The 14487-nt window shown below is 43.7% G+C and overlaps 1 protein-coding gene across 2 annotated transcripts in view; it reads right to left on the minus strand.

Moving 5' to 3' along the window:
• The window catches only part of pxdn (peroxidasin), a 44070-nt gene that overhangs the window by 7394 nt on the left and 22189 nt on the right, over positions 1–14487 (minus strand). For both annotated transcript variants that reach the window (XM_027275137.1, XM_027275136.1), the window contains 10 exons: positions 13764–14036; positions 12781–13056; positions 10858–10970; positions 10366–10522; positions 9273–9381; positions 6900–7057; positions 2109–3115; positions 1451–1947; positions 1122–1256; positions 688–896 (listed from right to left, as the gene is read on the minus strand). In XM_027275137.1, coding sequence (XP_027130938.1) covers positions 688–896; positions 1122–1256; positions 1451–1947; positions 2109–3115; positions 6900–7057; positions 9273–9381; positions 10366–10522; positions 10858–10970; positions 12781–13056; positions 13764–14036 — 2934 coding nt within the window. The remainder of the gene's footprint in view (positions 1–687; positions 897–1121; positions 1257–1450; positions 1948–2108; positions 3116–6899; positions 7058–9272; positions 9382–10365; positions 10523–10857; positions 10971–12780; positions 13057–13763; positions 14037–14487) is intronic.

Genomic DNA, 14487 nt, shown 5'->3' on the forward strand with positions numbered 1-14487 from the left:
AAGAGGATGTTGACAGATGAAGCTAAGAAGAGAAATGGAGAGAGTGAGCGAGCAAGAAGCCGTCAGACAAGAATAAATCTGGGACTGACTTTGAGTGGTAGGTGAGAGCTTGGTGAAAGAAAAGGCTGAAAGACAGACGCTGAGCTGGGCTGACTGCTGTTGGATTAGTAAGTAATATTATCTGGCTGCTATGTGAAACTGGAGGCACTATATCTCAAAAATACCAGTTAATTTTACAAAAAACCCAGATACTGGACCAGTGTCTGCCAAAGATATCTAGATACCTTGTTGTGCTGATAAATTTTTTGTTATTTCATGATGAAAAAATGTTTGCGGTTTTTAAGATTTATTTTAAGATGACAAAGATGTGACTAAGAAGAAATAGTTCAGTGCATAACATGCTGTTTTCAAAATAAATCACACTAACACTGGATATGGAAGACAGAGCCTGCAGATGTTTTTTGTTTTATTTTTGTGATTGATATTTGCAGCAAATTTGTGCAAATCAATCCTACCATTAAGTCATTTCTGAAACTGTCTGACCCAATTTATAAAAACGGACTCAAACTAAATATTGAAACTTAAGAAGGACATGAAGCAACGTGATGAAAGCAACTATTTAACAAACTCAACACACATAATATTTATAAAAATGTGCGACCCATCCATCACTCCACTCACTCTTACCTTCGCAGCAGTCCTGCCACATGCGCAAGTCAATCTGAGGGATGTCGTCACAGCTGCCGTAGCCATGAGGGAACTCGGCCACCGCGAAGACATCCTGCTGGATACGTGTGATGTTGTCCCCGTTGTCGCACAGCACTCGGGTTAGAGAGGCCTGCTTCAACTGGGTCAGCTGGGCAGGAGTGAACACGCCCGGATTTTCATACCAGAACCTGAACAAGACAGACAGAAGAAAGGGAAGTGACTGATGGTGAAAATGAATTTAAATACTTTTAAACCTCTGTTGTACATATTTAGGAGAAAATAATAAAATATCATTCTGTGAAATAGAAGAAAAAAACAACCAAGTGGTACAATTGACTGACAGGATGAAATGGAGGCATTCCTTGTTTTTCTTTGTGAATGCTGAGGTGAGATGTAACGAGACCTGACTGTACCTGTCTCCATCCCGCAGGTGTTTGAACTGAACTGCCAGCAAGCACATGAGGGTGGGCCCCAATCTACTGCCAGGGACCAGGTCTTCAGACATCAGTGCGGGGAACAAGTCAATGTTCAGAGGAGTGCCGTACAGCCTGCCACACAGGAAAAATAGTCAGGGACACGAAACTATGCAAATGTATTGCAATCCAGAATTATTAGGTAGCAAAAGTTTCCTGTCAAACCAAGAGTCTCAGATTACTTGGTTCCATTTGCTGCATACTGATCTCAAGCCAGGCTATAGAAAATTCTAAATATAAATAGTGTGTGCTTCAGTGTTCATCATTACCTCTGGATTTTCTCCCTCACAGTTGGGTTCTTAATTTCATTCCTTAAGTCATCAAACGTCTGAGCCGTGGTCAGGTTACAGAAGGTCCTGTAATCATTGTACGACGGTATGCCGTGATCCCTTCCCCTCTGTATGTTCATGGCAGCTAGGTCCAGAGCCACAGCGTGGGCCATGGAGAACAACCTCTCTGTCAGCTCTGTATTCAGCAGCTGTGATGAAACCCGCATTTTACCAGCGACGCCAAAGAGCCCACGGAGGAGTGGGTCGATGCCGCCCTCGTTCACGATGCGGAACGGGGAGAAGAAGGCCCGGTGTAGAGAGATGTGTCCCTGATGGATGGGCTGGAAGTCCTCGTCCAGCCTGTAGAGTATCGGGTTGATGAGGGTGTGCCCAAACCGGAAAGCAGCGGTGGCAAAAGCATTGAGGATACCGGCATTAAGATTGGGGTTATAACCAGTGTATTGCCCCATCATCTTCATGCCTGCCTCACCCAGGATCTATGAGATGACAAGAGAAATGTCAGTCTTTTTCCGCTACAGTAGTATTACTATTAATGAATGCCTTTCTTTTGTTTTTGCCATGGAAACAAAGGTTAAAAAATGTGCATCATCATCATCATTTACAAAGGCAAATTAGATTGAAGCAGATAAGATGTTACCTTTGGCAACCAGTGGCTGTAGGTGATGTGCTGCATCTGGGCCCCGACTATCTTTCTGGCCTCATGGTAGATGGTGTCCCCGTCCCAGTGAGGGTTCAGTCTCAGTAGCTCTGTAGCTATGCGGTTGTGTTCCCTAAACCACACGGTGTGCATGGCTGTCAGACCAAGCTGCTCATTGGCACGGTGATCTCCAGCCAAGAAACATGGAATTGGACTCTCATTTTCATCCCTCATGCACTCAGTGGGTGGCCCGGTCGCAAATGGCAGAAGCGGTTTCCCCGTTCTCTGGATGATACCCTGCCGGAGCAGCCCCCTTTGGCTGGCCAGATCGCGGATTTCCTCAGATTCATGACGTGAGCTGCCGTAGACATTCGAAGCATCGATGTAAGAGGTCAGCTGGTTGATTTGCTCTCTTGGATATACGCTGTTCATGAGTAGAGAAGTCATCCCGCTGCCGCACACAGGGCTGGATCGTACAAAGAACATGCAGCGGGCGCCACTTCGCAGCTGCCGTGGGTCATTGGGTGGGAATTGGATTGGGAAGCATGGCGGATCATTGGTGCAGACCTGGGTGCACAGCTGGCCGTCAGAGAAGCGTGACTGGCTCAGGGCGGCCACTGTTGAGTCCAAGTCGTGGTCTAGGAATTGACCCCACTGCATTAACATGTGAGTGTAGCGGTCATCAGGAGTGATGGTCTCTGTACCAATCATGGTGGTCGACACCAACCTCGGCAGAGGCAACCTGTATCCATTATGCAGCCGCTCAGTAGCACCTCTCGGCAGGTTAAAGCCATTGTCGTACACTGACTTCAGGAGTCGCTCAAAGGCAGTGAGCGAGGCGCCCCACATGGGGTGCTGCAGGTTATTGCAGGTCCCGTCATGGCTTCGGTACTTCTGGTGGAAGCAAATGTCTGAGCAGTTGTTGAAGCGGCGGTGGGCTGTGCAACCCGACAGGTTGGCGATCACGTCCAGGAAGTGAGGGGACACGAGGTCATTGTAGCGAAATGCTGTGGGAAGCAACAGAAATCATGAAGAGTCTGAAGTGTTAAAAGGGTTAAGATGAAGTGAAGTAAGACCTCACCAAGCCAACAATCAGAATAAACAGTAATCCAGTGTCTGTAAATATGATTCACATAGTTGTATGAAATATTTTTAGAATAGACACATTCACTGCTCGTGGCTCTGAGAGTGGAAAGAACGTCCTGTCCTGAGGGCACGGGGAGCAGTAATAGACTAGCCTGCCCCGACTCGCTTTGATATGTGAGAGCTCCTCTGTAAAAGCTCCAATGTGCAGCGTATCAATGCGTACGTGTGTGTCTCAGTGTTATGGTTGTGCATGAGAACAAGTGTTAAGTGTGTGCGGCCAACCTCACTGTGGGTTAGGTGGGACTTCCTGTCTGAATGGCATCACCTGTAACCAGCCTGCCACATTCTCTCGCTTTATACACACTGTTGGTGTGTGAATTCAAAAGGAGAGCGGGGGGGGGGGAACTGTGGCGTTGCCCTCCCAGATGAAACGCAATAAAAACAGCACGTTTGTTTCTGCTGACAGGCAGAACTCTCTTGGTTAGCTTGGTTTGGGGCCAGGGCAACAATGAGCACTTGGTTGTTGGCATAAGTAATGAAAACACAGCCTCTCTCTCTCTGTCTTTGATCGTATTTCACAGAGCTCTATTCCTCTTTCCCTACCTCTCATTTCTCTCTAGAACTTTCACTTGAAGGTCTGATAACCTATAACTCTTTCACAAAATAATCTGTTCTTGTTCTTTGATTCAGACATTTTCAAAGCACCGCACATGACATATCACTCCCAAAGAAACACACTTGTTCAGAGCCGGTGAATTTGACCTTTGTGCTGTTATATTTAAATATCACAATGAGCACTTTCAAGTCAAACTCCAGTTTTCTTCCTTGATCCAGCAGGCAATGTGAATGTAAACATCCAAATCAACCTATAATCTCCCTGCACACATGCATAATTGAGGCAATCTGTATACAAACGCACAAACCGTTGTCAAATTTGTCCCGTGCTCGACAGTGATTGCAGGTTAAGTGTCGTGTGGTGTGACACACGGCTAATAAAAATGTTTATGGGCTCCTTGGCAACAGCTCCGTGATTACGTCTCTACGCCTCGGGTCATGCTTAAGAGAAAATGGCATACAGATGTAGGGCCTATCCACAGCCAAGTGTTGCTCACAATAACATGGTAATTCATAGAGTGCTTGAGAATTGAGTTACTGGCATGAGACCTTTACTTAGGAAACTGGATGGGGGCTTCTTACTGAAATCACAGTGGGACTTGAATGTTGCGTATATTCATACAAGAAAACGACATCCATTCATCTGTTAGCTGTACCTGCTTATGCTTACAGTATGGGTTGTGGTGGGAAAAGTACATTTTGTCAAAACTAATATTACTCACACAACCAATAAATATGTGTGTATGCATCAACAGCTGCATTAGGATGACGTGTACGAGTGTGTGTGTGTCCATTGATTTATATGAAGTACAGTGCAACCCAGATATGTAATTGGATTAGACTTCTTGAATTGGCCATCAGCTGTAGATTTCCTAGCCTACAGCCTCTTTAAATCTTAACCAACAACAGCAGTACGAATGTAAACACTGCCTGGATGAAGTAAATCATCTGAGTACAAGTTTGTGTTTGAAAAGTGATTGAGCGTCTTTACGCCTGTAAATATAATCTGAGGTTTCCTCTTGAATTTAATTTTCATCACTGAAGTCATTTTGAAATTACAGCCCAATGACAGGACACAGTTTGGGTTTGAGTGCATGGGTAAAAATAAAATCTTGATCATGTCATGCATGTCTGGATACCAAATAAATACTGTCATGCATTGTAAGTTACGTCCTAGTTAAAGCTTACTCACACTGAACGCACCAGAAGCAGTCATAATTTAATGACTCAGCCATGACCTTCTGACTGACTTTCTTTATGTACACTATAGCTCTGTACTGAAACGGAATATAACAGCTTGGTTTAGCAAGAGACTGAGTGAATCTCTGAGCTGAAGTTCTGATACGCACTCACTTTCCGTTGTACATACCGAAGTGCCTTTTAACGGTGATGTGATGAGAAGAGGGTTGCTGTCAGTAAACACCTTGAGTTACTGTCTCTAGAAACTAAAGACCAAGTCCGAAACCTTGGCGTGTTGATAGACTCAGATCTGACCTTCAACAGTCACATGAAATCAGTCACCAAAACAGCCTTCTACCAACTTAAGAACATATCCAGAGTTAAGGGCTTTATGTCCCAAACAGATCAGGAGAAGCTGATCCATGCTTTCATCTCCAGTAGACTTGACTACTGTAATGGTCTTTTGACTGGACTCCCCCAAAAAAGTATCAAACAGCTGCAGCTCATTCAGAACGCAGCAGCTCGAGTTTTGACCAGAACAAAGAGATCAGAACACATCACCCCAGTTCTTAAGTCTTTACACTGGCTCCCAGTTAGCCACAGAATAGATTTTAAAGTTCTGCTACTAGTTTACAAATCACTGAATGGTTTAGGCCCACAATACATAAACGAAATGTTAGTAGAATATAGACCCAGTAGGGCTCTGAGATCTACTGACTCAGGTCAGATAGTGGAGCACAGAGTTCAAACCAGACACGGTGAAGCAGCATTTAGCAGTTATGCTGCTCACAACTGGAACAAACTACCAGCAGGACTGAAATCAGCCCCAACTCTTAGCACTTTTAAATCCAGGTTAAAAACTTTTCTATTTTCACGTGCTTATGGCTGAGCTCTTTAAAGAACTTTTAAAGAACTTTTAATCATAATCCAGTGATTCGTTTAATGTTTTAAATTGTTTTCAAATTTGCTGTTTTAATGATTTTAAATGACATTCTGATGTTTTAATTAATTAAATGTTCTTCTCTTTTTAATTTTTTATTTCTATTGCTACTGCTTGTCTTAATGTCAAATGTTTTTTCTTGCCTCTGTAAAGCACTATGAATTGCCTTGTGTACGAATTGTGCTATACAAATAAACTTGCCTTGCCTTGCCTATGTGTTCACTCACTGACGTGCATTTTAACTGCAACGTGACCTCTCAGTTTAAGGAAAACAGTGCAAACAAAGTGCAACATAGTCAGTGAGTAAAAACCTTTGAGCTGAACTGAATCAATTCGAATCAGCTAAGTGATTCGGAATTTCCACGTCTACTGTCAGGAGCAACTCGAGTCCACAGAAAACAAGATGAAAACCATTTTGTCTTGATGATGTCAGACTCTCAAACGATCGTTTCCTCCAAAAATTAAGCTGTTCCAGAGGTTATTCCCCATTGCTATGAATACAGCATAATTAACAGAAATGGTATGCCAAAGGCTCCACCCTGCAACACCAGTAAACCAGTGAGCAGACTCCCACAGGACCTCCAAGGCTGTTTCCACCCTGACAGAAAGTGGCAGTAATTCAGCTGCAGAGACTTCAGACACAGGATGCCTGTAAGGACAGGACTCTCTCCTTCTTAAAGGAGATGCAACGTCAATATTATTATATAGTGAGGAAGCAAAGCAAGAAACAAACTTCTTTGTGAAATTTAGAAGGTTTGTGCTACACAAAAAACTATTTTCAAGTATGTAACAGATAATAACTCACTATCACAAGCTGCTACAATCCAAAAAAAGGAAATAAGTTATGTTTCCGAGTCTATAGTTTACATCCACAGTGAGAGGTGTGATCAGGTATGGCACAATAATACAACTGCAGCAGCCTGGTTGAACCTTTTAGGCAGCAGCACAGTATATTTGGTTAACAGTCTCACCTGTGCCGTTAGTGTCAACCATGAGACCCTGGTTGACGTGGTTCTGGATGAGCAGAAGAGTCTGCTCAAAGATCTCCCCAGCACGCGCCTGTTCCACTGTGTAGGGGTCACGTGGATACCGGAAAAGTGCTAGCAACTCTCCTGGGGTACGAGGCTGACTGGAGGGATGAGGGATAAAGAGGTAGGGTGTAAGGGAGGAGGGAGAGAAGGGAAGAGAAGGGACAATGAATATAATGTTACATGTTGAGAAAATGCAGAAAGGAATGAGGGACAGATGGGGCGGGGGGCAGAGAGACGTAAAAGAAAGCAGAAGATCATTTTCAAATTTCATGCACAAATGACTTTCTTCTGGTTACATTTTTCCCTCCTTTGCTCGAGGGCAGGAAAAGCAGGCAGAGCTTTCTCCGACACTTTCCAGTAAATGTCTTTGCTGCAGCTCGAGCGGGACAGACAGAGAGTTCGAACAAGGAGAAGCACAAAACATGAGTTGGTCGTCATCTCATCGTGAGTCTGTGTTGTTGATGCCTGATTTCGGCTCCCTTTTGAAGATCACTGGACTTGCTTTACTATCACCTCAAGCTACGTCTTAAAACACATATTCCACTCCAGTCTTTAAAGCTCGGCCAGAGTTGGAGTGAAGAATGCAGGGGAGCCATTAAGCCACGTGCCAGATCCACAGGTGTTCTACACGGTCCAAGATGAACAACATAAAAACTGAAATTGTCTCATTCTGCAAGCATAATTAAACAATGACGTAATGCACACGTAAATCAAGTTACCGGTACTATTGAAGCATGAACTTGTGTTAAAACTCATTTGAATACACTCCAAATGCATATATTCTACCAGGACTCTTCCTCCTGCAGCTGACTACATCAACACTGGTGTGAAGCTGGGAGAAATGTTGCCAAGACTGATCTGAGGTCTGTTTGCAGTATTGTTTTCGTATTGATATCCACGTGGACTCGGTTGCACGTTTCGGCTGCCACCAACAAACAACACTCAGGATCTATAACGGTTTGAAGCAGCAGCAACACAGCCAGCGTGCTTCATGATCAAGTGTCACCAGCTTTTCCCCTGATATGCTCAGCTCATTCTCAAATGTCAGTCTGTTGTTTTTTTGTTTTTTAATTATTATTTCCCAAACCATGTTCGAAGGTGCTGGTGCCATCAGCCAAGGACGAGGCTGATTCTTGATCTGTGATTGTCATTAAACAGAGCTGGAAATCCCCTCATCACAGTGGACGTTACCGTGTTCATGCGTGTGTTTTCTCTCTTCTTCATGTGTGTGTGTGAATTGTATTTGTGCATGCCTGTGTGGGCAGAGTGTATTAGTGTGCTTGCCAAGAAAAACACAACTGCTAACAACATCATTCAACAAGATGGAAACACTTCATGAGCTATACTGAAACCACCTACATCTCTTAGCCTGACATCGATTGCAATGAAAACCTCGCCGCATAAACAAAGACTTCGAGACACAAATATTTCCTTTATCATCCTGAGACGAACGATTATGTTGCCGTGCCGATGAAAAAGAGGTCGACTGATAAAGATAATGAAAAGCTGTTAACAAGCGCACACAAATGTCGACCGCAGCTGTCAGAATAGCTGTCAGTGCTGCACCCTGAGGTATCGTGGTCTCAAACTTTTAAAAACTTCAAACCGTGTGCACTCAAACAGGAAAAAGCAGCAATATTAACAGCCCTTCTGAATGGCCACACTCTTTCCCTGAAGGCTCTGACTCAGACTTAGAACATGCAAGTCATGTGCCAAGATGATGTGAGAGTAGCTATTTGTATTCAGACTTAGGGCCCCAGGAGCATGCAGCTCTGGACTGAATCTGAAATATTACAATTACGCCGAAAGCAAAAGGACTGATGAAATAATATTGTTGCAGATTGTTGCTCTGATCTGCTTATTTACAATCCCTATCAAAGGTGCATTTCATTTTGAGACATTATTGTGTGAGATAGCAGAAAAAATATATATATATATATATATATGTGAAAAATTATTTTAATGTATAAATACTGTATACATGATGTATATAAGGCGTTGGATGAAGTTGTCAAATCAAGAGCACAAAGTACTGACCGTACACAAACATTCCTCTACAGCAAACTGTGTATAGTACTAGTATAGTATATACTGTAGTGTCTTGGGGAAATACTGCCACATAAACATAACATGATGGGAATGCAGTGTGTGTGTGGGAGGAAGCCAGAGCACCCATGGACCTTTATCATCAAGATTTACATGTTGGTTATATTATGCGCAGCATTATTTTACACTATTCTTCCCCTCTAACTTGACTTGAGTTTTAGGACCTCAGTGTGTGTGTGTTTGTTGTGTGAGTTTCTCATGTCTTACCCATCAAACAGACGTCTCCGTGTTGACTCAATAGCACTGTCCACATTACGGATAGCCTGCTCTATGGACGTGCTCACAAAGGTGTCTCCCTCTCTGCTGACTGCAGGAACTGTCACACACAGACACACACGGGCTGATTAAAACCAAGTTGAACCAGGTTAAAAAAAAAAAAAAAAAAGTAATATGTTTGAACCATGAGACTGTATCAGGGCACAACATAGAGGGTTTTTGTTCATTTTCTCTTTTTTTTTTTGTTTAAACTGCTCATTTAAAACAAAATATCTTTAGAAAGTATTGTATGTGACACAACCCAGTGCTGAAACATTGATTCAAAAGTGTTGTTAACATCCAGCTGTACCGTGGGGGGACAGAACTTTTTTTTTTTTTAAAAAGTGCCGCACTTCAACTTCCCTCCTGAAGTCGGAGTGAACATATTTCTGGCACACTCCTTCATCTTAGTGTGCCATTGAAAACAGTGAGATTGTGACGTGAGAACTGAGAGAGTCCAACAACAACTGAGCACATTGACACAGTTTATGGTTCACCAGCAGAGTGCTGTGGTCTGACCTGAGAAATCTCAGCAGGAAACACCAACACACACAGGGAAGAGCTGACAGGAATCTGATAGCATTGCAGCAGAGTGTGACTCTATTACTGACTGACTTGGACAAAGAAGATCAACAGAGGGCTTCTCACTGTCTGGACTCTGCACTCATGTGACAAGAATATACACTAAACATACAAAATATCTGAGTTACACCCATCTCAGTATCAAAACTTTGTCTCTTCTTTGTTACTGCTGCTAAATATTTAATCCGAGAAGTGAAGGATGACGGATTTGACATGGATTCAGCACAGTAGGGCTGCATGAAGAGAGAGGATATCGTATTTTGTACAGTGAGCATGAGGTCAAGTACTGTTGTCCTGTGTGTGCACCAGTTATGCAACATGTGTAACAAATGAATAATTATAAGGATTCACATAATCAGATTTACAAATGACAAATAGTTCATCTTGAGTTTTACAACCCATGTGACCAAATCTGCGGCTGTGCTGTGTCAGTTACGAGTCGCTCACATCAGTTGCGTCTTACCTGTGACAGTAAGCACCATGCTGGCAACTTGGTAGCCGATGGGATTGCGGGCGAAACACTCGTAACGTCCGGCATCGGCAGTGCCCACGTCCTTCACCTCTAGATAACCCTCAGGACTGATGTGGAACTTGCCACTCTCTGTCACCTGTACACCATCCTGGGAGACAGAGAGAGGGAGAGAGGGTGGGACAAAGGGCAAAGGTCATGACCCTGGGAGCGAGCATGTGGAGGTGGGTATCGAATTGTGAGGTGATTTAAGAGCCTTGCAGATGGGATTCAATATGTCAGAGCTGTTTAATAAACTTAAATAAGCTAAATATCAATCACTTCATTGTAAAAAATACAAATATAAAATACAGTTTCCTCTTTCGGTGCCCCTTTCTTCTTCACTGTTCTCTTTCTACCATTTAAACACATGTCTAACCCCCATGACCTCTATGGTGATGAGGTGACGGCCACCTTACTCGGCCGACAGGAGCTTTGTCGTCTAACCTTGTTCCAGGTGAGGACCGGTTGTGGCTGGCCCTGAGCGCTGCAGGGAATCTGGACGTCCTGGCCAGACTCCACGGTCAGGTCCCTTGGAGCATTTGTGAAAACAGGCGTTACTGAATGAGTTAAAACATACACACACACACATGTGTTAATAATTATACACCAGTGCTCAAAATACTGTACATGTAAAGTGCATTTTGCAATCAATCACAGAAGAAAAAAACTTTGAGACTTATCTTGGCATTTTCCTGTCCTGCATATGCTCACAGAACGTACACACACACACACACACACAGTGTTTGTGTTACACTACAGTTGCTGTTTTTCTTTCCTCTATTTCACGGCTGTGAAACATTAAACGGCTTAAAGTCAGTACGGCGCTCAAAGCGAAAAGAAATAAAGCATTGTTTCATGTAGGAAATAATGCAATGAGCAAATGCTCATCGTGGAACAAATTCATCCTAAACTTCTTTTGTTTTTCTTCCAGCGAGCAGTGTCCATCATTTTTTTGTTTTTAAACTATTAAATTGAACTCACACATGTGATGCACACACCCACACGTACACAATGTCTCGTTTCATTAGATGAAGTGAAGAGAGCTGTTTTCCATTTGTGCGCAGAGACTGAAAAGGTCAACAATCACTAATTTAACCTAGATCCTTGCATCAAGATCACATCAGCCCCGCTGCGTGGTGTTTGCAGAGCGTTGTCATGGAGTGAGTCACCACGTCGTACTTTCTAAGATTCATGATATGACCCTTCTGCAGTGGAGGTGTTTTTTAGGAGGTACACACCCACACCCACCCACACACACCGTGTTCAAATTGAGCCACCTGGCCATGGGAAAACCCCGCAACTTTGAGAGCACAAAATGGAGTGGGAGGCAATTTCACAGCAGTCTGACACTAATTAACTGCCTTTAAATCAAAGTTGAACTTTCTAAAACACTGGGTTCACTGCAGGGTACAGTACACAGTATCAGAGTGGCACTCACAAGCAGCGAGTCTGGGTCACAGTCTAACCCAAACCTTAGAGAGATTGGAAATATCTGTTGAATGCATGCTGAACATCCAAACAGGACAGATCGCATCCTGTTACTCTCTGCTTTCACTTTCCTCGAACGCTTCTTCTGCACAATGCTCTTTGCAAAAGGAAGCCATCATACACTGCCAGCATGGTTGTGGGCTTGTACAGTGCTTTAACAGTGTGGGCCCATTATGCAACGTGTACTTTGAGCCATGTTAACAGCCATTACTACATGGAAAAACATGGTGTCATCATGGGATTACAGACTGCCATGCTTTCCTGTGCTACGCCAAGCCTGTAATTTCAGTCACACACACACACAAACACGCACGCACACGCACACACACACACACACAAAATACAACCATCTGCACAAAGAAAGAAGCGGTAAGACAGATTCACTTATAGATGTCTTCTTTCTAACAAAAAACAGGCAAACACATGTGGAAATAATCACAATATAGTGCAGTGCATTCACATTGCAATATATACGCACATAAAGAACCCACGCAAATAAACCACACACAGACGCACAGCTATATGTCTTTCAGTGTATACATCCATTTTAACAGTTTAATACCAGACTTGCACGTGTAAACGACAAATCAGCTGTGAACTGAGAGAACTGCACCACTCCCACCCTCTTAACATTTTACCACCTAGCACTCCACTCCTCCTCCTCCTTCCCCCGCCCTTTCCGACACAATCATGCACTGTTTGGAGAAGACCTTTCGGCTGCCACACTAACAGCCCGTGACATGTCATGTTTCAGCCACCTTTTTTCGTGAAATAGCACCGTCTTCCCTCCTTCTCATAGTTAACTGAACCTAATCTAATCTGTTCACATTTGAATTAAGTCTCGTACGTTTATTTCGAAGCTTCTCCCTCCACCCTCACCTCTCTGCTGGATGCTGAGCTGCACAGCAGTGCGCACAGTACCCACAGGACTGACTGCCTGGCACTCGTATTGGCCCTCGTCGTGGGCTGCCACTCGAGTGATGCGGAGAGTACCAGAAGAGAGGACCACGTGACGGCGGTCTAGGGGTAATGGACTGCCCCCACGTGTCCAGGCAATCACCGGCTGGGGGTAACCGCTTGCCTCACAGGGGAAGTCCACCGTCTGACCCTCCAGGACTGACTGGGCCTGTGGTGTGACTGTGAACTGGGGGATTGCTGGGGACAGAGGATGAGAAAGCAGTTAAAGTTTGTATGTAAATGAAATCTACACACAATGTGGAGCAATTCCACTCCTGATTCTAACAATTACAGCTGAAAATATAGTAAGTGTAGTACCAAGCTGGCAATTTGAGCAATATAGATGACGAAGATTAATGTCTAATCTCATTATTATTAATGATGAATGAATTCTTGATTGTGAGACACACTAACCAACACATGAATAGTCAAAACACTTTTAGTATTTTAAAGCTGACATCTTTATGTGCTTAAGAGTTATAGAAAGAAATTAATTTAATTTGCTTAATATGGAGGGGTTTAATAACACTGAGCGCAGTTCTTATTTGAATTGGCTTTACGTAAGTTCATTTGAAATTAGAGGTAAAAATCACAATATTTGCTTACCTTCCTGTTTACTGTAAGTAGATTTGCCAATCAATGAAATGCATTGTTAAATGAATGAACACATTTAGACTATTAATGGTTTCTCCTGATGAATCCCCAGTCACAGACAGTAAAGAAGCCATGCTGCACAAACAGACGAGTTGCAAGAATGCAGGAAACTACAAGAAAGCAGGCCAAGCAACGACAAGAGTCAGTGCTTTCAAGGAATGCTAACTATCTGGGAAAATCACCCTGAAGCAGTCTGGAGCAGATTGTCTCATTTATTAATAAATCAAAGTAAGAAAAATTTGAATTCCTACCTTGCACAATGATGTACGCTGTGGCATGTATGGTATCAACATTATTGGAGGCAAAGCAGGTATACTGTCCTCCATCAGCCTGGACCACGTTCTGGATATAAAGCCCTCCGGAGGGGGTGATGTTGATACGAGCGTCATTGGGCAGGGGTGTCCGATCGCCTTTAGTCCAAGAGACCCGAGGCTGTGGCTGGCCTGTGGCACTGCACTCCAGGGTCACACTCTCTCCCACCAGCACCTCAGTGTTCAGAGGCTGGATCACAAAACTTGGCCGTGCTGGAGGAGCAGCGCGGGAGAGAAGAGAGGGGAGAACGTGGGAATTGGCTTGGATTAATTAGGTGAGAGGTGAGAGGGTATTAGTCAGGACCTAAATAAATGTTCAAAAGAAAGCTACATGCATTTAAACGTTTATGTACACAGATCATCTTTGTATATTTCTGTCAATAACGCCACTTTGACTACTGCTAAAACAACATCCAAGAGTTTCACAAATTGTGGATGAGTCCCGTCCATATTTGGCGGCTGATTACAGTGGAGTCAGAGGAAATATGTACACAGTGTGGGGCCTGGCGTTTACAATCACACTGAGACAGGAAACGCATAACATCTGCTCTCAGAAACTGTTCCTTAACAAGGGGTCGTCACTCGGGCTATCCGTCACCTGGCAATGACCCCCGGGGAGGAAAAATTTCACATGAAAGCCAGCAGGCTTTGCTCACGGGTCAGT

This window comes from Larimichthys crocea, chromosome XXIV, assembly GCF_000972845.2.
Source record: "Larimichthys crocea isolate SSNF chromosome XXIV, L_crocea_2.0, whole genome shotgun sequence".
In the NCBI taxonomy this organism is placed as follows: Eukaryota; Metazoa; Chordata; class Actinopteri; family Sciaenidae; genus Larimichthys; species Larimichthys crocea.